A 27,745-nucleotide genomic window follows, 5' to 3' on the forward strand; every position below is an offset into this window, starting at 1 on the left:
CACAGGCCCATTGAAGCAGGAGCAGCAGAAAAATTGAGCAGGCAGTCAGTAAAAATTACAGAGGATTTGGAGTGGAGAGAATGGACCCAGCGCACCGTGATATAGTACCTTTCTATTGCTTCAACCTCTGAAAATAGCACTTGCTGTTAATAAAGGAGTATCTCCAATCTCCCTCCATGGCAACTCTGTGAGTTTGCCACAATGTACAATTTGGGAAATGCTGCCATAATCCCACCCCCATATTTTCTAGCATCTCTTTCCTTCCCTACCTCTCAACCCCCCACCCCTCAAAGTATCCCGTATCTCTCTCCTTCCATCTCCCTTCCAATGGTCTCCAACATCTTCCTTCCACCTCCCCCATGAGTTATTTATTTTACCTCCCCCCTCAGTGTAATGGAACAGGCATCATAGTTGGCCAGTGTGGGGCCTTGCACATCTGTACTTGTTCAAGGCCTACCAGCTCCTGCCACCTCTAAACTGTTTCAGAGGGGATAGAAGCAGGTAGGCCTTGAACATGAGCAGATAGTTAAGGCCCCATGCCAGCTGGCCAAATTGCTTCTGCAGTTATGTGGACTGTATTGTCACCACACCAGGTGAGGGAGGCAAGACTGACAAGGTGGTGGCCAAGGCCACAAAAGGTTTAAGAAAGGTATAACCACAGAATGGAAAAATAATTTCCTTCTATAAGTAGGGAAAGGGGATGGGATTTGATATGCCGCCTTTCTGTAGTTACTATCAAAGTCTCACTTGGTATACAGTGTTCAGTTTTGGAGGCCAGACTGGCTTGGGGTTCCCCACAGACTGGGTTGAGAAACCCTGCTCTAGGCAAACAAAGACTATAAGACCATACATGCAATGGGGCAGTGGTTCCCAAACTTGGTCCTGGAGGCACCCCAGCTAGTAAGGTTTTCACGATATCTGCAATTAATATTAATGAGAGATTTGCTTGTGTCTAAAAGCAGCAGGGAGAGACACAAATGACAGTGTTATGTTAATTATGCACATAAGTGGGAGCCCACCTGTGTGCACCCCTTGCATTCCCTTAGGGTCACCCTTACAGAAAAATGCTTAGGCATAACAGTGACATTTATGCACAGATGTTTGTACGTGTGCCAGTCTGTCAGAATTCTGTAAATTTAGGTGCATAACGTGTGTATAATGTAAGCCCCTTGTTATAGAATTGCTCCTTAAATGTATTAACTTAAATAAAAATGTATCACTTTTTAGATTTTTTTGTTCATAATCTTTTATTTCTGTAGCACCATCTGGTAGCCCTACAAATCAGCAGCTGTTAACAGACAATGTATAGTGCTCTATGGGCGATGGATTTTATGTTCTGTGTAATCAGTTTGCAGCTCTGGAATTTAAGTATTTGGTGTATAAAAAGTGTGAAACCTGACCCTGAAAATGTTCCTATGTGCAGTAGTGGAAAGGATTTTCAGGGCGGTCACTAAACCGAGGAGGGGTGGGAGTGCCAGTCTAGTGGGTGGTTTTGGGCAGGGCCAAGAATTAATAAAAGAGATTGTTTTGCAGAAACCGTGGTCTTTCATTGCCCACCTCCGCTGCACTCCTGAGCCCTGAAAGGAAGTCCTTGGAACCAAGGCAGGAGGATGATACAGTGGGTGATACCTGAAGCACCTGCCACAGGGCAGCAGCTGCCTACACAGTGTTCCTGACTTGAGAACGACTAGGAAGGTTTGGAAACCCTGTTCCGGAACAGGCAAGAAAGAACTGATATAATCATGTGGAGATGAGTGAGAAACTGTTGGAAGTCTATGAGGAGATTACCAAGTACTGTGTTCTAATATGCAAATAGAGGATATTTAAGACAGAACTGAACTGTGATTTTGAATGCACTGATATCATTTGGAGATTATGTTTGATGCTGTGCCAACCATCTGAAGAGCCCTGAAATATATAGACCACAGTTTATGAACTGTTTTTTTCCCTACTGTTAGTAAAGCAAGTTGAAGTAGAAATACGGAGACTGTTGCCTGATTTGTTTGTGAATAAATTAAAGTGCCCAGAAAAGAATACCCTTTAGCAAGATACAATTATTTCCTGATGTGTCAAGATACCCAGCGTAAATGAAAACAATTTCTTTTATTGAAACCAGGGGTTTTACAAGTGGGTGGAACCTTTTTTTCACTTGTCAGCATTTTTGGTATCTAAGAGATTATCAGGAGAATGATTAGGCTCTTCATAAAGTAAATGTTTAGCCCGTGTACTTCAGGTATAATATTCCTTTAAAAAATTTTTTTTTTGTATTTCCCTCTTTATTAAGTCTTGGATCCAATATTGTGGACTTGAGTGCAATTATATTTCTTTTCTTTTTGAGAATTACTCTGTAAGTGATTATGTCATTAGAAGCACTTTTCTGTACAAGTGAAATTGCTTAGATTTAAATTGTTAAAATTTCATAAATATAAAATAAAAAAAATAAGACACTGTGAATTAAAGTAATATGTAATATAATACATTGCTTGTGTTCAGTCACTCTTTGTGACAGCCTTTGCATGCTTTAATGAGAGGCGATGCCTATAGTAACAGAAGGGTGGTTATGTACATTTTTATTTCTTGCTGGGTCAAGCAACTCTCAATCCAGGTTCATGATCAGATGCCAGTTTGTATCTGGTAAGTAGTTTAGAGAACTTGGAAGGATGCTTGTAAATACTGAGGGCTCCTCAGTGCTTCACCTCACAGATGTACAAATTATACACTCATTCTGATGTTTTTTTGAGGGATAATAATAAAGGATTATAAGTTAAATAGCTACAAAGATATAATGCATTTTTCTTTCCATTGACACAAGTTTTCTGTATTTAATAGGATGTTAACTTACTTTAAATAGATATTTTCTGACATGTGTAACCTGGTACAGGCAACAGAAGGACGATATAGTCCCCACGATGATAGGATGTGGATGAGAAGCAAGGAAAAACAACAAATGATGGGAAATGGTCACACCATTCAGTCTTTATTGGCATTTATTAAAACATACAATCTATGGATAAAGAAATCCATAGTATCAAGTAACACCAATCCGTGGCACAGAATGCTCGACATGGCTGTGTTTTGGCACTAGGCCTGCATCAGGAGTCAACAGTACCAATTCTTAGTTGTGGGCCTGGTAAGTGTAACCTTTGATGAATGGACTAGAACGTCAGGGCGATTGCTTCACAGAGCAAACCAAATGAGCGTGTCTGTAGTGCAAAGTCAAACTAATGCCACAGCAAGTTTATTCTTCACTTCAAAGAAATGAAGTAAATTTGTGAGGCAAGATTTCCCTTGGCTGAATCCATGTTGACTGGTTCCATTAAACCATGCTTGTGTATGTATCTGGCAATTATATTCTTTACAACAGTTGCTTTCATTTTGTCCAGCAGCGATGTCATGCTCATCCGTCTATAATTTCTCGGGTCACCTCTGGAAACCTTTTAAAAAATTGGCAACCTTCCAATCTCCAATATGCTTGATTTCAAAAGATAAATTACTAACAGATCTGCAATTTCATTATTTTTGAAAGTTCTAATCAGTACTCTGGGATGTATTTTGATCCAGTCCAGCTGATTAGCTTCTCTTTAGTTTGTCAAATAAACCGATTATATCTTCCACATTTACAGAGATTTGCTTCAGTTCGTCTGACTCATCACCATTATACACCATTTCTGGCATGGATGTCTTCCCCACATCTTCCTTAGTGAAGGCTGAAGAATTTATTTAGTATCTGTACTATGGCCGTATCCTTTCTTTAATGCCCTTTTTATCCCACCACCTTAACTCCCCAAATCCAAAAAATACTCCCCTGCTAACTTCCCCCACCCCCAAAAACTAACCCAAATGCCCCAGCCCTGCAACTGCTCCGCACTTCTCAAAATAGCCCCTGCAATTGCTTCACCACCTCAAACTGTCCCTACCCTCAAAAATACTCCCCACAAACTGCACCACCACTCCCAGCTGCCTGTCCCCAAAAGCCACAACACATGCAGTACATACACAGAGCACACAAGATGTATACATGCAGAGGGGGTTGGCAAGAATATGACAATCCATGCTTTTCCCACTTGCTTTTTTTTATGCAAACCTCATATAACACAATGGCTTTGTATGCTCAATAGCAAGAAAGAAATTGTTTTTAATTCTCTAGATTTAATGAAATATAACAAAAAAAAAAACCCAGGGAATCACGCAAAAGCTGTACAATGATGGTTATTTCACTAAGTGGATTATTATTCAATCACACCCTGAAAAACACACCCAACTTAAAAGGCATCTCTTTTCTGAAATATTTTCAGCCCTTTAACTGCAGGTGTTACGGACCTCAGAAAAAAATTTCCAGTGCACACAGATTTCAACAGATGCACTGTATCTGCAGGAAAAATGTTACTTAAAAACTTATGCAATTCTTTGCAGCTTTAATCTGCCTCTTCCTAGAAACATCTGATACTGTACAAGTTGATTATATTGTTCACAACTGGCTATTTGTTTATTGCTTCTGAACATAAAACCATTGGCTTTGCAAACAAAAGTTGATGTTTATACCCAATATTTACTTTATATACTACTATTTTGGTTTGTTTCTTTCTTTATTTAAAAGCATTTATATATCCCACATTTTCCCACTGGATGTAGGTTCAATGTGGCTTACATAAGCTAAATCAGGAATACAGTATTAATGGCATATTAAACAGTACAAACAGTAAATTAAAGTTTGGTATTTGTTTTATTTTATTTATTGCATTTGTATCCCACATTATCCCACCTATTTGCAGGCTCAATGTGGCTTACATAGTTTTGTTAACATTGTCATTGTAAGGTGACATATACATTTAATGTTGTGTAGAGGTTAAATGGGGGTAAAAGAAGAAGGAGAGGAGTGATTTAGGTAACTATAGTAGATGAGTTATCTTAATTGAGTGGATTGCAGTAGAATGGTAAAGAAAGTAGATTCTAGTGTTTCTGGATTATTTGAAACCAAAGAGATTAAGCTGATTATGTTGAATTTGGAGGGTAAACCTTTTTGAATAGTATGGACTTTAATAATTTTCTAAACTTTAGATAATTTGGGGTTGATTTAACTAGTTTAGGTAAAGCATTCCACAGTTGAGTACCCAGGAAAGGTAAGTTGGAGGCATATGTGGATTTGTATTTGAGGCCAAAACAGTCCAGACAGTGTAGGTTCAAATAAGATCGGGTGGTATTAGATTTGTTCCTGGGTGGTAAATCAACTAAATCTAGCATATAATCTGGAACAATGCCATAGATAATTTTGTGAATCAAGGTGCAGGTCTTGAAGGCAACTCTTTCCCTTACAGGAAGCCAGTGCAATTTTTCCCAAAGGGGCTTGGCAGATTCAAATTTAGATTTTCCGAAAATTAGTCTTGCTGCCGTGTTCTGGGCAGTCTGAAGTTTCTTTAGTAAATGTTCCTTGCATCCGACATAGATACCGTTACAATAGTCCAATTGGCTCAGTACCATCGATTGAATCAGGTTACGGAAAACATCTCGAGGGAAGAAAGGTTTTATTCGTTTGAGTCTCTACATTGAGTAGAACATTTTCTTTGTGGTACAATTTATTTGTGATTCCAGGGTTACGGGTTTATCGATTGTGACTCCTAGAAGTTTTAAGCTATCCACTATGGGTAGGGAGAGGTTGGGAGTATTTAAAGTGGTGGGACTGTATTTGTTATACTGCAATGATATTATAAGACAATGCGTCTTTTTGGTGTTCAATTTCAAACGAAAAGAGTTAGCCCAATCATTCATTGTACTTAGACCTAGACTGATAAGGTTAGTGATTTCAGCCAAGTCTTTTTTGAAAGGTATATAAATTGTAACATCGTCAGCGTAAATAAATGGATTCAGGCCCATCTTGGATAGGGCGTTCGCCAATGGGATCATCATTATTATCCTTCTGTATTTTATGCACTGCTGTACATGTTTTTACATATGTTCACTGTGCATCCTACAAACATGTCTTATTACACCAGGGAGAAATATAAAGAAGTCTGACCACTGAACAAAGCCTAACAAAATAAATATTTGCAATTAAGTGAACAGAATAACACTGACCAGAAGTGTGCTTTCATTTCCAGTTTTATTAGTGTCACATTAGTAGTACCATAAAATAATTGTTGTGGTTGCACATTATAGGTCTTTGTTCAAAAAAGGTTATTTACAATAAATCCTGTTTTAATAAAAACAAAAGAAAAACTGCAAACAGAGCAATACTGTCAATGAGCAACAGAACAGTCAAAACTTTAAAACATAAAAAGTGGTATTATCCCTTCATTTTCATGGTTTGAACATTGGTTTCTACACATTTAACCTTTCCTTTTGCACTCTATCTTCCTGTTTCTAAAATTGCACACACACGTTTTCCAGAAGAGCATAGCATTATTTTTCAGAAAATCATCCATGCTAAGTATGACTACTTTCTTAGATCTAAACAAAAATAACCACACACACAACTTTCTTCAAACCATTAAATGTGACCGAGCATACATTTCTGACCTCACCTTGTTTCTCTCTCCCATTTAATCATAGAATAGATACCCAAAAACTGAAATCATACAGAGGAGTTCATCAGGAGGCACTCCGTGTACTTATTCTGCAGAACAAATAGGTCTCACACTGATTTCTCTTTCTAGTGTCACCCAAGATTACATGATGACTGCGTAGGTTTCTACTATATATTCTAACATACTCTTGGGTAATCTTAAGGTGCATTCACATGTTTTCTTAGCTAAAGGCAAGCTTCGTTAATTAGGCTAAGATTTTCCATCTTAAGCATGACCATTCAGGACTATGACTACATCATTCCATTGCAAAGTGTTGAAAGAACAAGGAAAGGTAACACACACTATGCTATATAAGCTAGATGCTATATATAGATCACTTTACTGGACAAGCCTATAGAAACAATAGATGGTTGTATTGTACTAAGGGTAAAAAAAAAAACCACACACACAAACACAAAAAAGCAAATCAAAACAGAAGAGTCAAAGACGTCGCAGTCTAGAATGAAAAAGTGCATGTATTCTGGTATTGTAAAACAGACCCTTTTTAAAATGACAAAGACACAAGTCACTGTGCTTAAAGTACCTCAGTTCTTTTTGCTACTATATATGTTCTCCATTTAAAGGCTTGAAAGGCACCTTTTTTGATGAATTGTTTATAAATGAATTAATTTTTCCACCAACTTGCACATATTAATGTATCAAAGGACAAAGTAATAATCACCTTGTTTTAAAGGAGTATTTCAACTCTACTGATTAAGAGGGGTGGTTACTAACGTACATTAATGGAATAATATATGTTTTTTGGCCAAATAACACATTAATAGCAAACACATATGTTATCTGCTCTTAAGGCACGTTAGTTTTCTGCAAAGCATCTAATTATTATGCAAATGTAATGACACAGCTTTTATTTACCTCACAAGCTATATTATTTGTGGAAAGATAATGCCAGCTTTGAGCTTTTAAAGGAGTTGATGATAAAATAAATCCCCCCACTTTCCTGACAGGGAAATCCCACCCCCTGCACCCCAACACCTATCAGGGATGCTCCTTGGGGGCTTGCTGTGTATGTGTGTGTGTGGGGGGGGGGGGGTAGAAGTAAACCCCAGTTGCCCTGTACTAATGGCCTCAAAATGGCACCTCTTGAGCATAAGCCACCAGAGAACCTTCCTAGTAAGTGTTGGGGAGCAGGGGGATGAAATTTCACTGTCGAGGAAGTGGGGAGGAGGGATTATTCCATCACCAGCTCCTTTAAAAGGCAGTAGGCCTAACTTAAGGTCCTGCTATCTTTGCATTACTGCAACCAGAAATGCACTATGTTACCAGCTACAGCAACGTAAAACTAAATTTTACTGCAATTTAATGGCTCACATTAAATTGAGCTGTGTTGAAGGAGAAATGATAAAGGCCTTCCAGGTTTGAAACCCTCCTGGTGGTAGGAGTAGTGAATAGGGTTGATTGGCAGGATCTGATTGTGGAATGCTGTGATGGGAACTAGCAGTCAGATCCTTCAATAAAGTGGCAACTGGGGGAGGTTGGCCTTAATCTTGGCAGGAAGGAATGACAATTGTAGTAGTCGAGCACATTGTATGGTACTAATAATGGTTAAACTTAAAATGATTATATAAATGTTTTTGTCCACGCCTTTTGGTGGGAAGAGCAAGTTAGGGGATGGGATGGGATGGGGTGGGAGTTTCTGGGGTTTAAATGAAAAATGGATGATGCACTTGTTGAATACGGTTACCCTCAGGTTGTGTTGATGGTTTATTGTACTTTGTTGGGTGAGGGACGTATATTATGACTTCATCAATAAAATTGTTGAAAACTAAAGCGAGCTGTGTTAAAATGCATGTTTAATGACTCCTCAAAACATATTTTTTAGTATGTGGCTCATGTGAGCACATTTGGCAGTTACTGCAGGATGCCTGTGTCCCACAGTATATCATTTTAAGCTGCATTAGGCAGGTATTAGTGCCTAATGCAGATTAGTAAAAGGGCTCTTAAGTTAGCAAACTTGAAATTCTATGTCTTAAGGGAAAATGTTATGATCTGTATTTTTGGGTATATGGCAAAGTTATCATGTAATCTTACTGGGAAACAAAAGTGATTTATTCTTCCATTGCTGGAACTATCAGTCAATGTAGAAACCATCAGGGAGAAAAGTGCCCCTGATCAACAGCAAAATGCACCCAAGACCAGTAAACCTTGAAAATATACAGAAAGTTATTTTATGCTTGAAGGTAGTAAATACCTTTTTAGCTTCATAAATCCATGACAAATATTTCAGCTTTGCTGCTTTCTAGAGTTGGCAAAGGCACAATATTTATTATGGCAGACTTCTGCGATTTCTAAAAGTATCCTGTTCTATTCAGTCAGAAAAGAATGGCTTAAAGAATTATCTACGCATTATCTGCTACAGTGAATGCAGTTTTCGTACTGCCCAGTACCCACAGGCCCACTATCATAACAATACCCTCCCTCAGCTCTGTGATGCTGAGGATGGTATTACCAACTGAAGAAATGATAGCTATAAAGTGGGAACACTTAGCATGACACTGCTGTTTCATTAAGCAGCTTTTAATTGCTTCAGCTACAGTGGGACTCTGCTGTGTTCACTGGCAAGCTCATCAACAGGTCCATGTTGTTTCCACTGGCTCTACAGCCTTTAGTAGTGATTTGGTGTGACTGTTTAGCATGGGGTTCTATTGCAGGATTCAAATGTTTCAATTTTGGAATAAGATGGTGGTACAGGACAATTTGTTTCTAGAATTAAATTAGTTGCTTTTGATTTCTTGAATGTGATATGGACTAATGTTGCATGGTACATTATTTTATGATGTAATTTTTTTTTGCAAATTGTATCTTATCATTGATTTTATATTGTTTGTAATCATAATTTATTATGAATTGCTCAGTAGTTGATGATAGAAATGAGACAAATTTAATAAATAAATGGATTTAAAACATGCGGGAAACAAACATATGTACATTACTTCCTGACTGACTGCAGATGTGGCATGCAGGCTGAGCTATTCACAGGACTGGACAAAACACTAAAAACTTAATTGTAAGGTGTGAAAGTAAACTTATTTCTTTGGGCTCTCTCTTGATACATAATTAGTATTGTACATTTTTTCTGATTATTGAATTAAAAATCAGGGGCCAATGCTTTTTGATCAACTGCGGTGGTTACAGATTTGTACCTCAGCTCTGCAGAAGCATGAAGTCATTAGGGTGCCATATTCTATATACGGTATAATTAGGTTTATTTTTAAAACACAGTAAACAAAACTCAAATGACTGAAAGAGCGTTCATTCAAACACCTATTTGGTTAAACACTAACAAAAGTACTTATTGAATGAATATTGATAACATATTCTGAATCCAAACCTCCCAATTTTCAACTTTTTTTCAATATTTTAATCTAATTATCACTTATTTTTTTTCTTTTGTTTCAAAACATTAACAATAATTGTTATAGTATCATGCACTTAACTTTGGTAAATCCAGACGGGGTTCCCATTTCACCCTATGGCTTCTTCAGGGGAATTTACTCAAACGTGCTGAACTAGCCATTCATTACCCAGGTATCAAGTAATGATATGAATTACTGAATGGCTAGTTCAGCACGTTTGAGTAAATTCCCCTGAAGAAGGTGCACGATGCCGTAACGATTATTGCTTCTTTTAAAATGCAATAAAATGATAAAAGTGATAATTGGATTAAAATCGAAAAAAATGTTGAAAATTAGGAGGTTTTTGGCCAATAATTGTATATGTTTGTTGTGACTATAGCCATCTGTGAAAGATAAAAGTCCACATACTGTTTTCTGCGGTCTTTCCTCCTTTTTTCATCAAGATCCTGAGCAAGATCGGATTCAGAATATGTTATCAATATTCATTCAATAAGTTATTTTGTTATTTTTAAACCCGCCAAGGGTTCTTCAAAAAGTTTTCTAATTTGAATCTTGAACCTTCGATTGCTGCTGATAGAATGCAACGTTTACTTTGCTTTTCTTTTAGCTACCATTGCTTCATGTTTTCAACAATAAATGAAAAAAAAAGCACACACACCAAACAAACCAACTTTTTTCTTTCAGCTAAGCTAAATTTCAGCTAAATTAAATACCAGACATCCAGACACCTCATTAGAGTAGAGCTAAAACAACCGTCTTCAAGGTGTCACCTGGCTGATTAGAAAAGTTTTACTTCTGTATATTTTTCTCACCAATTGACAGTGTGAAAACAAAGCAGACTATTCTTCATATTACAGCATGGCACTTCCCAAGAGCCATCTGCAATTACCGCCACTAGTAAAATGCTACTGATTCTAAGTTTAAAAAATACATATATGAAGCAATTATATGCTACACATATAAGGTGCTTTATTGTTCTCTGAAAGTAGTCAAGTTAGTGAACTGGACACTAACATTCACAGTTATCCATTTTAAGTTTAGAAATCTTGTCAATACATTCTTAGAAAACACCAGAAGCCTGAAAATAATAAACGTTGTACAGAAGTGTGAGATCACGATAGGCATGCACTATTCTTCACAGTGTTTGTAAATTAAATGCACTCACCATTCACAAGGTAGTCGAGTATTGCTGTATGTTTTTTTGTCCACCCTTTTATCTTGTGCATCGTCAAACCAACGTACTTTCAAGATACACAATCACTGTCTTTATAAATATCACTGGCAAATGGAAATTGGGGATGCTGGCATTCAGTTTTAAAGTGAAGAAAAAGTTGACGAGAGAATGTGAAGGATAAAAAAAATGTCCTTGTTAAGAGATTTTAGGAATCTAGGAAAATAATCACAACTGTGCTTAGGAAACTGAGGGGCCCCTTTATTAAAGGGTACTAGTGTACAGCAATGGGTTTGTCACGCACCAATCCAGAACTACCACTGGGCTACTGCACGAGCCCAGCGGTAGTTCCTACCCCCAGCAAGGGCCAATTCTGATGCTACAAACATATTTTCTATTTTTGTAGTGCCGGTGCTTACCCAGTAGTAATCAGGCAGCTGTTACCACCAGGTTAGCATGGGAGCCCTTACTGCTACCTCAATGGGTGGCAGTTGCTTTGAATGCAGTTGCAAAAACCACAGAAAGGCAGTATATCAAGTCCCATTCCCTTCCCCTGAAATGGCCATACAGCAAGTGGTTCACTTATTGCACGACCATTTGATTTTGACAAAAAAAAAAAAAAAAGAAAGTCTTTTACCTGCTGTGGTAAAAGGGGGCCTCAGTGCACATCAAAAACGTGCACTGACACTAGTGCAAGCTCCTTTTACTGCAGCTTAGTAAAAGGACTCCTGAGTATGTGGCCTTCCCCAATGGAAATGGCAAGATAACTAGGAAGATCTACTCAGTACAAAATCTCTAATTAAGAGGCATCTACTGTATTACAAAATGTCTTAAGTTAGTTGCAGCAGGAACAAACTTTTTCAAGTTACGAAAAGTATTACAATCAACATGATGTGCACTAGTAGAATTATAACTTGAGCAACTTTCAGAAAATAGCCTACTGCCCCAATTTGTATGTAATCTGTCTCTCCAAAATTATCTCTGGTTAGAAGTCTACCCTTGCCAGGCTTAGAATTTGTATTGCAGTAGAAAAAAATGCACCAGCCTTCCATCACATCCACAACACAACAGATATATAATGATATAAATTAATCCTACCAGAGAAAATTAGACAAAACAGCAATACAAAGTGGAAAGAAATACATCAATCAAAATTCTTACCGTGAATCTTTTTTCATAGGCAGGGAAAACTATTTATACACAAGCTTCTGTTTTGGATAGAAGGCCTTATCTGGCAAGCACTGAACCAAGACCAGTAAACTCACAACCTGAGCTTAAGTACAAACTCCAAGTTTGTTTGTTTTCTTATGCAACCATTACTTCAAAACTGTGCCCTGCCCCATCATTTTCCTTCTAGTAAAAATAAAAACAGATCTACATCCAAATATACCTCAATATCAGTCATGGTTTTAGTAATAATGAACACAAAAACATACAAATCCATGCTAAAAGTCACACACAGTCGTCTTTGGTTATGGGAACAATCCGGGTCAAAATACAAACAACCTTAGAGAAAAGGAAGGAGAGGAAGGATAGGATAGAGATGTATAAAGCTATGAATAATGCACAAGGGGCAAATAATTTTTGGGAAGAAAGGAGGTACATAATATGAAGCTGGAAGGGCAGCACAGGATAACAATTTCTTCACAGAAAAGGTGATAAATGCCCAGAACAGTCTCCCAGGCAGAGATCAATTACAGCCTGTAGTACTGCAGCAGATAGAGAAGATGGACAGAATTCAAATCCACAAGTTTTTTTTTCTCTGCTGGCCTAGTTAAATCAAATATAAAGGATATTTTCAGTTGTAAGCATGTTATAAAGGGAAAGGGAGGGAAATACTTATTCATGTGCTCCGAGTGCTTAAGAAAAAATAAACATCCACTGCAGTACTTATAACTTGTTTAAAAAACAGTATAGTGTCACTGAATGCTATATGAAACAATTTCACACTGCTAATTAGATTTTCCCTTCTAGTTTTGTCTTCAGTTATCCTCCAGGATTTCCTGCCACTACTACAAATCTTAGATCTTTCATAACTGGTAAATTTGCCATGATTCACTATCAACTCTTCTAAAATACATCCATAGCTTACTTGCTCTTTCAGACCTAAAAATGAGAGCTTGACTAAATGACATCAGAAATGCACTGGCACACAAGACTTGGAAATGCTCTCTGGGGAACAGACACAACAGAAAACAAAAACCGTCTGGTTTTATGAAACCTTGAAAAGCGCCAATGGTTTACTTTTATTTTAATGTATACCTTTTGTTTGTAAACATATAATAGAATTCTGATTTTGTTTAGCCTATGATTTCTATCAAGCACAATATGACTATTGGTAAAAATGCAGGTCCAATATTCTAGAATCAGAAAGAATACTTATGAGTATTTCTTAATATTCTTCAGCAGGACACTGTTTGTTGGCCATAATTTCCCTCTGCAATTCCATAACATCCACCTTATTCCATCCCACACTTAACAAAAACATTTAGTATATTTAACTGTTTCACTTTCTACCATGGTTGTTTCTCTCCTCTAGAAGCTCCTAATATATAGAATTATCAATACAAAATCAGTTCAATAATCAATTATTCAATGCTAGTAAAATGAAACAGTTACAACCAATAGGAAGTGGAAGCTATACAGAATAATTTTTGCTACTGGTGGACAGTGCACTCATACGAGAATTAAAAAGCCTAGTAAAATTAATAACTCAAACTATTCAATGTAAACCAGCATAATGAGCCTTTCTGTGCCAACAGAACTGTCTGACCCCAGAACTATTATCCCACTTCTCCAGGATGACCATAACACACTTCTCACCAACCCAAATTCTTGTGAAGCTACTGGCTATTTTCTCCTGCTGCAAATGCAAGATCCTATTTCCACTGACTGCTGGATCAGACAACTAGACGTACTAACTAGTGCAGTTCTGTTTGCCCTCTTGCTCACACAGGCTATTCACTGCCTGTTCCTTCTTGAGGGCTGTCTTTCTCAAGCTATGTATCTGGGAGCTCTGTCACCTTTCATACACTGCATTCTATCGCAAACAGCATGTTAACTGTGCTCAATAATAGAAAAACAGGGATCCAAAGAACAGATGCCACTGACAGGGACCTAGAACAAATTCTATATAGCCATAGCTAGAGATATAGATATATGTTGATAAAAGCAAGGCAAAGGTATTCAGCCAGAATTAAGTTCACAATACAATCACCAGGACTCTTCTTCACATATCTGCTTCACTCACAACAAATATGGACTCTTCTGAAAACACTGAGCAACATGAATATTTACCACACAAACCTAATATAATTTTAAGAATGTATTTATAACTAGCTTTAAAATTGGCTTTTAACATGCTCCAATGTTATTTTCACATTATTCATTTTCTATTTTCAAACAAGTATGACACTTGTTTGCAAGGAAACAGTTTTCAGGGTGATTTACTACTGCCCAGTCCACTATGTTAAGCCATCTTGGAACATACAGTAAGCTGATTTAAAACAAGTTCCAAGTACAATTTAAAGAAATTTAAATGAAAACAACATTGCACATTGGAGGGATCACTCTACAAAACAAAATAAAAACGTGAATCCCTTTCCAGGAGAGCCTGCAGACGCAGCACTTTACTATAACTGGAATACAAAAATTAGAGATCTCAAGCTGCTATATGTCTTCTGACCATTCCTGTCTATTAATGATGTATGAGCTTAACCTGTAATTTACATCTATATCTAGGCACCATATGAAGCATACTGCATGGATGTAGTAAAGGGGAACACAATTCTTGAAAGATGATGGTAAACACTTTAAATTAAAAGAGACTGTCATCTGCAAGTCTTTTTGACTTTATTTCTCTGTATCCAAGTGAACGTGGCAATACCACTAACATTAAATTCTTAAAACAGAAAACATGCCCAATCAGGCAATCTCCTATATAAGCACACAACTATGGAACGCATTACCAAGTACCTTGAAAACAACATATGACCACCTAAACTTCCGGAAACTACTAAAAACTAACTTGTTCAAAAAGGCATACCCTGACGATCCAACTTAAGCTAGAACTGGACATAATTTAACTCTTCCTCCTTACGATTCCCAATGTGTCTATCACACATTGATCTTTATCACAACCTCACCCTGTATTTGTTAAACCGGTACTGGCGATCGCCTCTACAGTACTATGTAAGCCACATTGAGCCTGCAAATAGATGGGAAAATGTGGGATACAAATGTAACAAATAAATTTAAAAAAATTAATAGACTTGGTTGCCCAATGCACCTTCCTTCAGTCAACCTACATTAACTGGTAGCAAAGTGTTTTTCCATAAGTACTGGAGAAGGTCTAATTCCAGTAGGAACAACTGTCCAACATCTGTAAAGGGGGGAAGCAGTGGAAAGTAGCTTGCCTGGCCAATTTGCACATTAGAGAGTAGAAAAGGAAAAGATAGGCTTAAAAAGGTCAAGGGAAATGCAAAAGTTTTTTGTTTACACATGATAACTATAAGATTGTTTCATTCCTAAGGTGAGGTAGATGAAGTAAAGAGAAGGATGCCAGGTTGATAGATGTCAAGTTTAGTAATAGTGAAGTACTTCGGCACTAGGGGCAGCAGTATCAGTCCTTACTAGTTAGGTAGGTACTGAGCTATGCTCAAGGCAATGATTAGTAATGTTCCAATAAATACAGAACTCCTATTCAATAAAAGCAATTGTGGCTACAGATATTCTGGTCTGGGTGAGTGTTAGACTAGCAAAGCTTAAAGTGGCAGAATAGAACAGAAGAGCTGTTGTACAGGTTGTTCTGAATGAGGTAGTCAATGGGTTGTTTGCTCTATATAGTGTAAGAATAGTATATGTGGATTAGTATATTTGGTTAAGATATTTTGCTGTTAAAGATGTGGCCCATTCTTACTAAAACAAAAAAAAGCTATCATTTTAAAGAAGTGCAAAGGGCGAAGGGTTAGAAGGTGTGATAATATAGAATATGTATGTTAAGCAAAAATGTGAAAAGAAGTGTTATCAAATTGCCAAAGTTCAAGCACAGTGATACATTTACAAAGTCTAAATTAACTACATAATGCACTAAGGTGTTCTTTAACCTGAGGCTCCAGAGCTGCATGCAATCTTTTCTCTGCATTAGCATAATAGAAAATGGAGGCAAACAACAATGATCTGAGATTTTAATCACTGTTAAACAGTGTTTAATAACTAGCCTCCCTCTCCTTTTACAAAGCCACATGGCAATGCCAAACATAGCCCCTTCAAAAAAAAAAAGGGTGGGGGAGGTAAACGTTAATAAGGTTTTGATCTGGAAAAGAAATTAAAGCTTGCAAGGGCCAGTTTCTATGCCATATCCTTCATAGGTTCATTTTACATGTCATTGAAAAGGCTGGTTTTGGAGGTGGGAGGGACGATTATTTAGCACTATGACATCTTCCAGCTCAGGCATTTTTTTTTGTTATGCCAAATAGGTGCACCAGATTGACAAGGTTTCTTAAGCCATATTTAAAGCACCGATATCACAAGATGCAATCCCTCAGATAGACACCTACATAGAAGAATGTTTCAGAAAATGGCTCACTACCCTTGCAAATCCCAATTTTGCATACAGAGATAAAAGTGTCTTCTGATAACTCCAGTTTTTAAATCATTACTAGACGTATTATCACATGGCAAATACTGGACTCTTAACATTAAAGATTCAAGATCTTCAGGTGCTGGCTGCTTGGTGGGACTTCATGCTAAGAATTTACTGGCTGGGCAAAAGTCCAAAAGGTACTACATAATATGGACGGATTAGTTTCAATCGGTCAGACGTGCCAGTGTATTCTGACTAGTGGTAGTGAGAGATTAGCCATATCTGACAGAATCTAAGACTTAATTTAGCAAACATGAAGTAAGTAAAAATTTGCTAGTGTTACAGCATTTGAAATGGAGAGTACTAAACATGACAAGATTTGTGTGACAATTTCAAAAATCTGAGTATCATGGGATTCAGACATTATCCCTAAAAAGAACTAAATATTTTAAGATACTGTTTCATGTAATGTATTAACCAAAACAAGCTATTTATAGTATAAAAGAGTTGTAGACAAGCAAACGTATGATCTGTGAAGGATACATTTAAAACAGACCACTTGTATGTCTGCTTAAGTTTTGTTCAAACACATTGCATACCCCACCGCCACCAAAAAACATAGGCAATAGGAAAAAACTTGAAATCCTTTGCATATCTATTATGGAGAACAATGGAATCTGCATTCCCACTTCTTTTCTTAGGAGTCTTGCATAAAACTCTTAACCCACCACATAGCAAAATTACTGGGACAATTATCATATTTTAATGATATACCACAGCACTATAAAGCCTTTCTCATCATTTTTCACCAATTAACACGTGTGAGGAATGGAGATAAAATGATACAGTACCATATTGTCCAAATAGATTCATCATGTTTGCCTCATTTTTCTATGTCAAAGTCATCATTAAGGGCCTCTTTTACAAAGCCAAACTAGCAATTCCTGTGTGGTAAATGAGAGAAAGCCCACTCAATTCCTATGGGCTGCTTCTCATTTGCCGTGTGGGAATCGCTAGCGCAGCTTTGTAAAAGAGGCCCCAAATTCTGTCTAACACAACTTCAGATTACCTGCTTTTGCTTCTGAGCACTATTAACTGCAAAACTTTGGAGGTAAAATGTCAAACTACACCACCAGGAGTAGTTAACTTCAGTCCTCAGAGCCACAAACCATTATCATTTCAGGATACCAACAAATGTTCATTAAATATTTGCATAACAACTGTTAAGACAATCACTCTTAAGCTCCCAAAATGCAAACGGTCCTCTTGCACTCTGAAAGTGCCATCCTAGACCCACTGCATGCCAGCACTTACTACCTGCATAGCTGCTTCATACCCTTGGTAGAGGTGTACAGATGGCTACTGTTAGCAATAGCACTAGCTGCTGTGCTTCACCGATTACATGATTGAACTGCCAGACATTTACATTCCTTACAGCTTCTCTACCCCTCTCCTTCAAGTTATGTTTGAAAAGAAACCATTTATCAGAAGGGGTTACGTTTCATTAACAGGCAATTTCTAATGAGTTAGTTTTACACATACTATGACAGTAAAAAATTTTACTCCTATGTCAAGAGTGAGATACTGCAAGTAGTGTCAGGGACAGAAGTGTCTGATGCTGTTAGGTTAAGTGAGGGCAAGGTGCAGAAACACTGACAGAAGTGAGGTCATGCAAATAAAATGTTATCTATAGTCACTCAACTGTGTATCTTGATGGTTTGTTTACTTATACTGGCTAAATAGGATAAGAACAATTAATTTGAATCCTTTGCTTACCACAAACACCAGAACTGGTCACTCCTGCCTTAAACATTCATTGCACTGAACATACTATTTTAATTTTTAAACATTCCAGATGAAAAATGTACATGCACTGTTGAGGGCATAGTAGTAGTGTTTGTATATGTAAAATATTAGGTTGTGAATTTCAAGCCCATGGAAAAGAACAGTGCTTCCTACAATTTAAACTAGAGCTGGGCACGTCCCATTGTTAAACCATTTTGTCCAAAGGTACCAAACTGTGTAATGTAATCTATATAGGTATATAATGGGAGTTTAATTAGCTGTTAATTTTTTTTCACTGTATTCACATAGTCTGAACATTTTTAACATCTGGAGCAACAAAACAATGATTTTAGACTCTGCAGAAGACAAGTTTCTTTTGTGAAACTTAACTCTGTGGGTTTCTTAAAGCTTTGAAAAAATCTGCAATTATTAAATGCTACATCTCTTACACGAAGATGAAACAGGCTGCTTTTGAGAAGTAAATACGCTTATGTGACAGGCTAGGAACTAGCGGCAGCAGCAGTAAACTCATATTGAGAAATCTCCGTCCCCCGAGACTGTAAAGCTTTGTTACTGGTATTACTCTTAATTATAATTTTTAAATCAGGGAACCCTAGGCCTTGAAATAGGAAAGTCCATTAGTTTCATTTTATACTTCAAAACTTTGTCTAACTTCAGTCCCTGGATGGGTATGACACACTACAGCTATGAGTGCTGGTAGCTAAAGCATTATTCATTATGGTTAGGGGACCTCAGATTAGCAGCCTCATTGGGTGTCACATGCCTTCCTACCCAGTAGCGCCAAGCAATACCCTAGGGTCAACCCAATGTGTTCACTATGCAGCTGCATCTATAGTGGTCAAGGTGGGACCTGCACTTTGCCTTTCTGGAATATGCTTTCAATGAACCTCCGATTTTTGCTTTAGTCAGTACATGGTTAATATGGGCTGCTTCTTTTAAGTTAATAAATTGTGAGGTAGGAAGACAGGGTATTTTACTTTAGTTCAGAAAAAGCTGCAAAGTTTAAAAGAATTTCTGATCTGACTGGTACAAAGTACTAATGCGTTGAACAAGGTAACCAAAGGATTTGGGATCTGGGTCAGCAGAATGTTCCCAAATGGTAGCTATGGGACACCTGTTTCAACAGAAAGTGGTTTAACAGTTGATAAAAATAGGGGTTTTTGGGCTTTGCCAGTCTGCCATCTAGCCGATCCCTACCCTTCCAATTGCTCGAAGCAATTCCCATGAAACCTCAGGACATTCTTTAGGTTAATAAAGCATGTAGTTATTCCATTATTACTCTGGTTCCCATTTATAGTCACCGAAATAACTTTTCGGGTGAACAGCACATCTATATGTAAGACAATATTTTTTTTTGCACTTTTATGGAAGGACACACTGTCCCCTTGTAGTAAAATTAGATAATATATATAAAAAGTAATGAGAATAGCTTTAAATAATTGTACAATAAAAAACACTAACAATAAAAAAAAAAATACATAAAATGAAAAAAACAAACAAACAAGGCGACTTCAGTCTGAGAAAATAGTTGGCACTCAGTTTAGTGGTTCCCGAGGTCCAGTCTCGAGAAAAGCTGAACATTTCTCCTCTTCTTCTCTGTGCTGGGGAAACTAGAAGCTGGATTTGGAGTGTCCAAATATGGATATTGGGAAGTGCTTGACATGAGACGACCACTGTGCTGCCAGCTGGAAGAATTTCACATCATTCCACTCTACTCCATCAATCAGTACTGCCCAACAACAGAGGAAGAAAAAACAAAAAAAAAAAATTAAAAGGAAACCAGTGTCACAACAAGGTCCCCTAGATAAGAACAACTTATTGCAGAACATGTCAATGTTCTCCTTTGGATTTACAATAACTTTATCATCAGGGAATGGTGTTACACAGCAAATGAAAATTATATTCGTGCCCATTTCTTTAAAAAGACTATTACCACTTGATTCTTACTAGCATGTTAAGTTTCCTGACTTAAAGTTAATTGCACTTCAACAATATTTTTTTTCTTTTATTCCAACTCTGTATATTTATATCATTACATTATATTACATCAAGGGCTTCTATTTCACATATTTAAAAAAAATCTTCAGTTGTTTATGGAAGGACCACAAATTGAATAGAGAGTAGACAGAAAGAGGTAAAGAATTCCATATTGTTGCGGTTTGATACAGAAATGAAGTTGAAAGTTGTTTAAGATATTTAACCGACTTCTGTAATAAATAACAGAGATATCTGCCCCCTCAAAAGCTGTCAATACAGAAGAAAAATCCCACCCAATAAACAGGAATATTTCTTGTAGAGTCTAATAAACCAGTGTACACAATTTAAAATGACATCTTGTTATAACTGGGAGCCAATGAGGGGCATAATCGAAAGGGACGCCCAAGTTTTGCTGAGGATGTCCTCGCAAAACGTCCCGGTGGAGGGGCGGGGAAACCCGTATTATCAAAACAAGATAGACGTCCATCTTTCGTTTCGATAATACGGTCAGGGATGCCCAAATCTTGACATTTAGGTCATCCTTAGACTTGGTCATTTCTGATTTTCGGTGAGAATGGAAACCAAGGACGCCCATCTCAGAAACGACCAAATGCAAACCCTTTGGTCGTGGAAGGAGCCAGCATTCATAGTGTACTGGTCCCCCTGACATGCCAGGACACCAACCGGGCACCCTAGGGGGCATTGCAGTGGACTTCATAAATTGCTCCCAGGAACATAGCTCCCTCACCTTTTGTGTTGAGCCCCCCAAATCCCCCCCAAAACCCACTATTCACAACTGTACACCACTACCATAGCCCTTACGGGTGAAGGGGGCCACCTAGATGTGGGTACAGTGGGTTTCTGGTGGGGTTTGGAGGGCTCACATTTACCACCACAAGTGTAACAGGTAAGGGGGGTGATGGGCCTGGGTCCGCCTGCATGAAATGCACTGCACCCACTAAATCTGCTCCAGGGACCTGCATACTGCTGCGATGGACCTGAGTATGACATTTCAGGCTGGCATAGAGGCTGGCACAAAAGATTTGTAAAGATGTTCTTTGAGGGTGGGAGGGGGTTAGTGACCACTGGGAGGGGTAAGGGGAAGTGATCCCCGATTCTCTCTGGCGGTCATATCTGGTCAGTTCGGGCACCTTTTTGTGCCTTGGTTGTACGAAAACAGGACCAAGTAAAGTCGTCCAAATGCTCGTCAGGGAGCGAACTCCTTTTTTTTCCATTATTGGGTCGAGGACGTCCATGTGTTAGGCCGCCCAAGTCCCGCCTTCGCTACGTCTCCAAAACGCCCCCGTGAACTTTGGTCGTCCCCGCTAAGGAAAGCAGTTGGGGATGCCCAAAATCGGCTTTCGATTATACCATCAATTTATTATCCATTTCAATTCCTAAAATCCTGAAAGAAAATTCTAATTTAAATTGCATCTTATTGATAGAAAAGTTTTCTTTACCCTCAATCTCTTTTTGAGAGCCCAGCCAAAGAAATTTTGTCTTCTCCTGATCAAATTTAAATCGGAATTCCTTTGCCCAATTTTAAATAATATTGACACATTTTTGAATTTCACTCAAAATGTAAAAGTATAGTATCATCATCAGCAAATCTGTACAAAAATAATTTCAACTGCCCCAAGCATCTCCCTAAAAGCTGCATCATGACATTAAACAACATGGGAGAGAGGCGCGAACTCTGTATTCACAAACAGGTATTCAACTATCCTAGCTGATAAAACTCCTTGCATTTTAATTCTAATTCCTATCCATAGAAGTCCCTTGAACCATTGCATAACTGCCCAAGATCCCCAAAACTATCCAACAATGCTAATACAAAGAATGATCTACTAGGTAAAAATGTGCTAGATAGTTCAAACTGCATAACTACCACACTTTTACCTCTACTCATGCATTTCCCTTGAGTGACCAATGTACCCAAGATGGTCCTGTCCTTTATTGTTCCTGTTTTGTTTACCACTGATCTGGCATTGATGTATTCCACTGGTATTGGAAGGTAGCCATCCTTTGTTAGTGCAACTGTGGTCATTTTCATTAGCTGGCGTTTATTTGGGTTTCTGTGTTTCTTGGTTTCCTTTCTGGCCCTCTGCTGTGTTTGAACTTTGATTCAATGATTTTCATTTCTTGATTTGCCCCGTCTGACTGAGCTCTGCCTGGGGTGGTTCTTCCCGATGGGTGATACAGTTTGCATAGTATCGGTATATTGTTGTTCTCTCTCTCTCTGAGTTAGGGAATCTGTGGATGTTATTAACATTAGGGTTGATAACCCTACTACTATTCTAGTAATGCATATTTTGTCCCTTTGGGGTATGGGGGGAGGAAGTTGGAGTGCTCCCAGGTCCCTGTTTTTTGTGTGTGTGTGTATGTGTGTTTGTGTAAGTCTGTATGTGAGTTTTAGGCAGACCTTTTTTTAAGTGTGTATGTGTGAGTGAGTTTTAGGTGGATTGTTTTTTGAGTGTGTGTATGAGAGTATAGTAGGTAGACCTGCGATTTTTTCCTATACCTGGGTGGATCATCCTGAGAAGGTGGATGAAGGAGAAGGAACAGGCAGATGAGGGAGTCCTGCGTGGCTGTGGTGAGCTGCATACGTGGAAAGTCATGCGGCTTTGGGAGATATCTTTTGTTGGGCACTCCCCTACCTCAGTCACGCTGGTGGGGGTTTTGGATCAGCCGTCGTCCTTCGTGAGGATGGGGCCGGATTGAACTCATCTGTGGTGGGTGCTGCAAGAGTGCTTCTTGTGGCTGAGCACCGGTTATGGTTCCTCTCCTTCCCTCAGATAGGAGTATGCAAAACCCCCTGTGGGACTGGTGTTTTCCCACCACGCGGTTGTAGGGAGAGAAATTCCTGCAATATGGCAACAACTGACAATGCTCTGCTGCTGGGTCATTTCCTCATCAGAGCATAGTCAAGGGGGCCTGTTGGGGGGGTAATTCAAGTTCAATTAACTGACCAACTTATCAAATACTAAGATGAAGATAACAAACCAGCAGCAAGATGGGTGCTATCTGGTCTTTTACAGTGAGTTTCACACATGATTATATTTCAGCTGGTGAGAGGTCAAAAAGTTCCTAGCTCTCAAACAAGTCTGATCTCTCAAAAGTAGGTTTGGAGGAGCTGAGGGAGAGATATAGAGGAGACATATAGAGACTTTAAGTAAAGAAGCTCCACCTCTATGCTGCCTTAGAGAAGGGAGGTCACCTAAAAGGCAAGTATCACCTTGGTGAATCAGGAAGCAATCCTGTAACCAGGATCTGCCCTCCACAGAATGCAATATCCTTTCGCACTGAGGTGTTGTCTCCAGGAGCTTCTCCCTAGCGGGGAAGGGTTAGGAAACCACTTTAGTTGGAGATTCAATTATTGGGCAATTAGTTGGGTTGCTGCTGGATACAGATCATTTGGGGGCTCATTTCAAAGCACTTAGACTTACAAAAGTTCCACAGGTTTCTATGTAACTTTGTAAGTCTAAGTGCTTTGAAAATACACCTCCAATTGGTCACTTGCATGCCTGGTGTGAAGTGGATCTCAAACCTAGATAAGATTTTAGACAATGCTGGGGAGACATAGGAAAATATGGGAGAGTCAGCACTTAACCGTGCACTTCATCAACACATGGAAGGAAATGTAGATGTTTTACCCAGCATTCCAAATGATCTTAATTTTGAAGTACCCATTCTTTTCAGGGAGTTCATATTATTTGATTCTGGATCTGGGGCTGATCGCATACTCATCTTTGGATTAAATAAACTATTAGTTAGGCTGGCTTGGTCAACACTTCGGATTGCAGAAGAAACATTCAAAGTAGCATTGATTTTCCAACTGTATTCCATTCATTTTCAATTTACTGACAGATGAAATCCCGCTGGTTTATTCTTTTTGCTACACAATAAACAGCGTTCAACATATAATCACCTATTGCAAGATGTAAAACAACCAATTCCTTGTCCAATACTTATACTGACAGATTTTGAAATTGGAGCAATGTCAGCATCTGAAGAAGCCTATCCATCAGCCAGGGGCATAGTCATGGGTGGGCCTGGGCCCACCCAGCAATGGTGTGCCCCATAGATGCCTGTATAAACGATTTGGGAAGACTATCTCCCCGGCCCAAACTGTGACTTTCCCCCCTCCTACTGCTCACTGCAACTCTCCCTCTCCCTAGCCACCTGCCAGCATGCTGCAAGTTTTCTTACCTCCCTCCAATGGTAGGCTGGAGCCATTTGCTATTTTTTAAAGGATTTTGGGAGCCGGCTGCTAAACCTTTAGCAACTGGCTCCCAAAATTTGGGCTGGGGTGACTCAGGTCCCCTCCTGGTGGCGTCAGCATCCAGCTGCCCTGTGGCTTGGGCATCTCACTTGCTCTCCTCCTCTCCGCCCCTCGCAGTGGCAAAACAAAATCAGAATGAAACAGTGCACAGGGCTGTAGCCCTGTGCACGCCACTGCCAGCTCCCTTCCTCCTCCCTCTCCAAAACAAGAAGTTACATCCTGAGGGGAGGGAGGAGGAAGGAAGCCGGAAATGGGGTGTGCAGGGCTACGGCACCACGCACGGTTTTCATGCTGTTTTTGTTTTGCCCGCCACAAAGGTCGGAAAAGAGGAGAGAAATCTGGCACTCTAACCTATTCTACTATTTTGATTCTTTAAGCTTAGTATAGCTAACATAGCTAAAAATTGTAATTTGGCAGAAAAGTCCTGAAAGATTTTAAAGTCCTGATGCTTCAGGTGTCATAGCCTCTGAACCTCCACAACAAGTTGAACTTTGTCCTGGAAATTATGGAGGTGGATAATCACTACCCAGGATCTTGTATCACCCTCTGAGGCAGAAACAAGGGGGTCTGTATGTCCATCAATCTTGGGGTGATAGTATCCAAGGATCTGAAGGCGACGAAACAGTGTGACAAGGCGGTGGCTGTAGCGAGAAGGTTGCTAGGCTGTATAGAGAGCGGTGTGATCAGCAGAAGAAAGGAAGTGTTGATGCCCCTGTACAAGTCGTTGGTCAGGCCCCAACTGGAGTATTGTGTTCAGTTTTGGAGGCCGTACCTTGCGAAGGATGTTAAAAAAATGAAAGCGGTGCAAAGAAAAGCTACGAGAATGGTACGGGATTTGCGTTCCAAGACGTATGAGGAGAGACTTGCTGACCTGAACATGTATACCCTGGAGGAAAGGAGGAACAGGGGTGATATGATACAGACGTTCAAATATTTGAAAGGTATTAATCCGCAAACAAATCTTTTCCGGAGATGGGAAGGCGGTAGAACGAGAGGACATGAAATGAGGTTGAAGGGGGGCAGCCTCAGGAAAGATGTCAGGAAGTATTTTTTCACGGAGAGGGTGATGGATGCTTGGAATGCCCTCCCGCGGGAGGTGGTGGAGATGAAAACGGTAACGGAATTCAAACATGCGTGGGATATGCATAAAGGAATCCTGTGCAGAAGGAATGGATCCTCAGAAGCTTAGCCGAAATTGGGTGGCGGAGCAGGTGGGGGGAAGAGGGGTTTGGTGGTTGAGAGGCGAGGATAGTGGAGAGCAGACTTATACGGTCTGTGCCAAAGCCGGTGATGGGAGGTGGGATTGGTGGTTGGGAGGCGGGAAGTACTGCTGCGCAGACTTGTACGGTCTGTGCCCTGAATAAGGCAGGTACAAATCAAGGTACAAATCAAGGTAAGGTTTACACATATGTTGTCTTGTTGGGCAGACTGGATGGACCGTGCAGGTCTTTTTCTGCCGTCATCTACTATGTTACTATGTTACTATTCTATTGTAATATTCTGGGAAGCCATTCAGAAAGAAAAGCCACCAGGCCAGACCCCTTTATTGTCTCCGAAAGACTGTAGAACTTAATATTGTTTTATGTGTTTCTGTTTTCTATTTCATCGCTTGTTTTCCGCCAACATCTTCTGACCATGCTCCAACATCTTTATTTTTTGTCAGGCTTCCATCAGGGAAAATTGTAACTCCTCTATCTGCTTCTCAACAGCCACCACCCCTAGCAGATGTCTCACCAACATGGTAGAAAGACCGAGTCACTTGTCCATCACTATTTTGAAATGGGCACGGAGGGTAGTGTAAATTTTCATGGCTTTACATATCCATCACTTTCTTTACGGCACTGATCAGCTCCAGCACCAAAGTCAGGCCCAAAATGCTCTTGCCTTTATTAAGGATAGTTCTTCATGGGCAACCTATTTCCCCATGCAGATTTCTTCCTGGACCTTTTAGGCAAGACTGGAACAATTGTTTGGTGCTATTTTTGGACATTTTAAGCTCAGTTTATACGTTACTGGAAATTCAACCCTATATAAAGGACCTAATTACATTTATCCTTGAAAAAGAGAACAGAGGAATATACTTGAAAGTATAGAAAAACTCTACAACAAGAAATCATGATATAATGTGCTCAGGAGTAACAGAAAATATTTCTTCGTAAAATGGGGAGGAAGCAATGTCCTGCACCCTTTCCAAGTCAGTTTTCGTCGAAACCATAGCATCAAAACTCTTGCTGGCCCTTCACAACACTTATCTGTTCCTCCTTACATCAGCATCACTCAGTTACTGTCATATTCCTTGACCTTTCCTCAGCTTCTGACATAGTCCATCACTCCCTGCTGCTCTCCCATCTTCGTTCTCTAGACAAAGATGTAAGTCTCTCTTGGTTCACCAGCTCTCTCTCTCCAATCGTACATTTCAGCTCTCCCATGACTCCTTCCTCTCCCCTATCATCTCCAGTCAAACGTACCCCAGGGTTCCTTTCTTGCTCCCTCTTTAATGTCCTCCTTGCCCCACTCCTTACTTTTTATCCAAGAACAAGGATGCACTCTATTTTGCTACACAGAAGACATCCAGATCCTCTGCTACATCCCCAATCCATCAACACCCTGAACAACTGCCTTAACCACATCTCCGTGTGACTTAAAAACAACTGTCTCTTTCTGAATATTTCTAAGTGCAAGTCCATCACTTCACCCAGCCCCGGTATTTTTCTTCCAGCTTTCTCCCTTCCTGAACAACCATCTTCTTCCATTCTCTGATTCTATTAAGATTTTAGGTATTATTTTCGATACTAAATTGACTTTCAAACCACAAATTGACTCAGTGGTTCGCTCTGCCTTTTTTGCACTACACTGTATCCATTTCCTCCATTTGTTCCTTGAACCCCCTCTAATTTGCACTCTCCTTCTGTTCCTAGTCATCTCCCACCTTGACTATGCTCTGGTCTTCCCCTTTACTTATTCTGCATCTCTGGCTCATACAATCCA

The 27,745-nt window shown here is 39.2% G+C and overlaps 1 protein-coding gene across 1 annotated transcript in view; it reads right to left on the bottom strand.

Moving 5' to 3' along the window:
- Positions 1-19,955: 19,955 nt before the first annotated feature.
- The window catches only part of PACS2 (phosphofurin acidic cluster sorting protein 2), a 550,048-nt gene continuing 542,258 nt past the window's right edge, over positions 19,956-27,745 (bottom strand). Inside the window, exon 24 of the mRNA XM_030213995.1 lies at positions 19,956-20,227. Coding sequence (XP_030069855.1) covers positions 20,109-20,227 — 119 coding nt within the window. The 3' untranslated portion in view covers positions 19,956-20,108. The remainder of the gene's footprint in view (positions 20,228-27,745) is intronic.

Source organism: Microcaecilia unicolor, chromosome 9, assembly GCF_901765095.1.
Source record: "Microcaecilia unicolor chromosome 9, aMicUni1.1, whole genome shotgun sequence".
Lineage (NCBI taxonomy): Eukaryota > Metazoa > Chordata > Amphibia > Gymnophiona > Siphonopidae > Microcaecilia > Microcaecilia unicolor.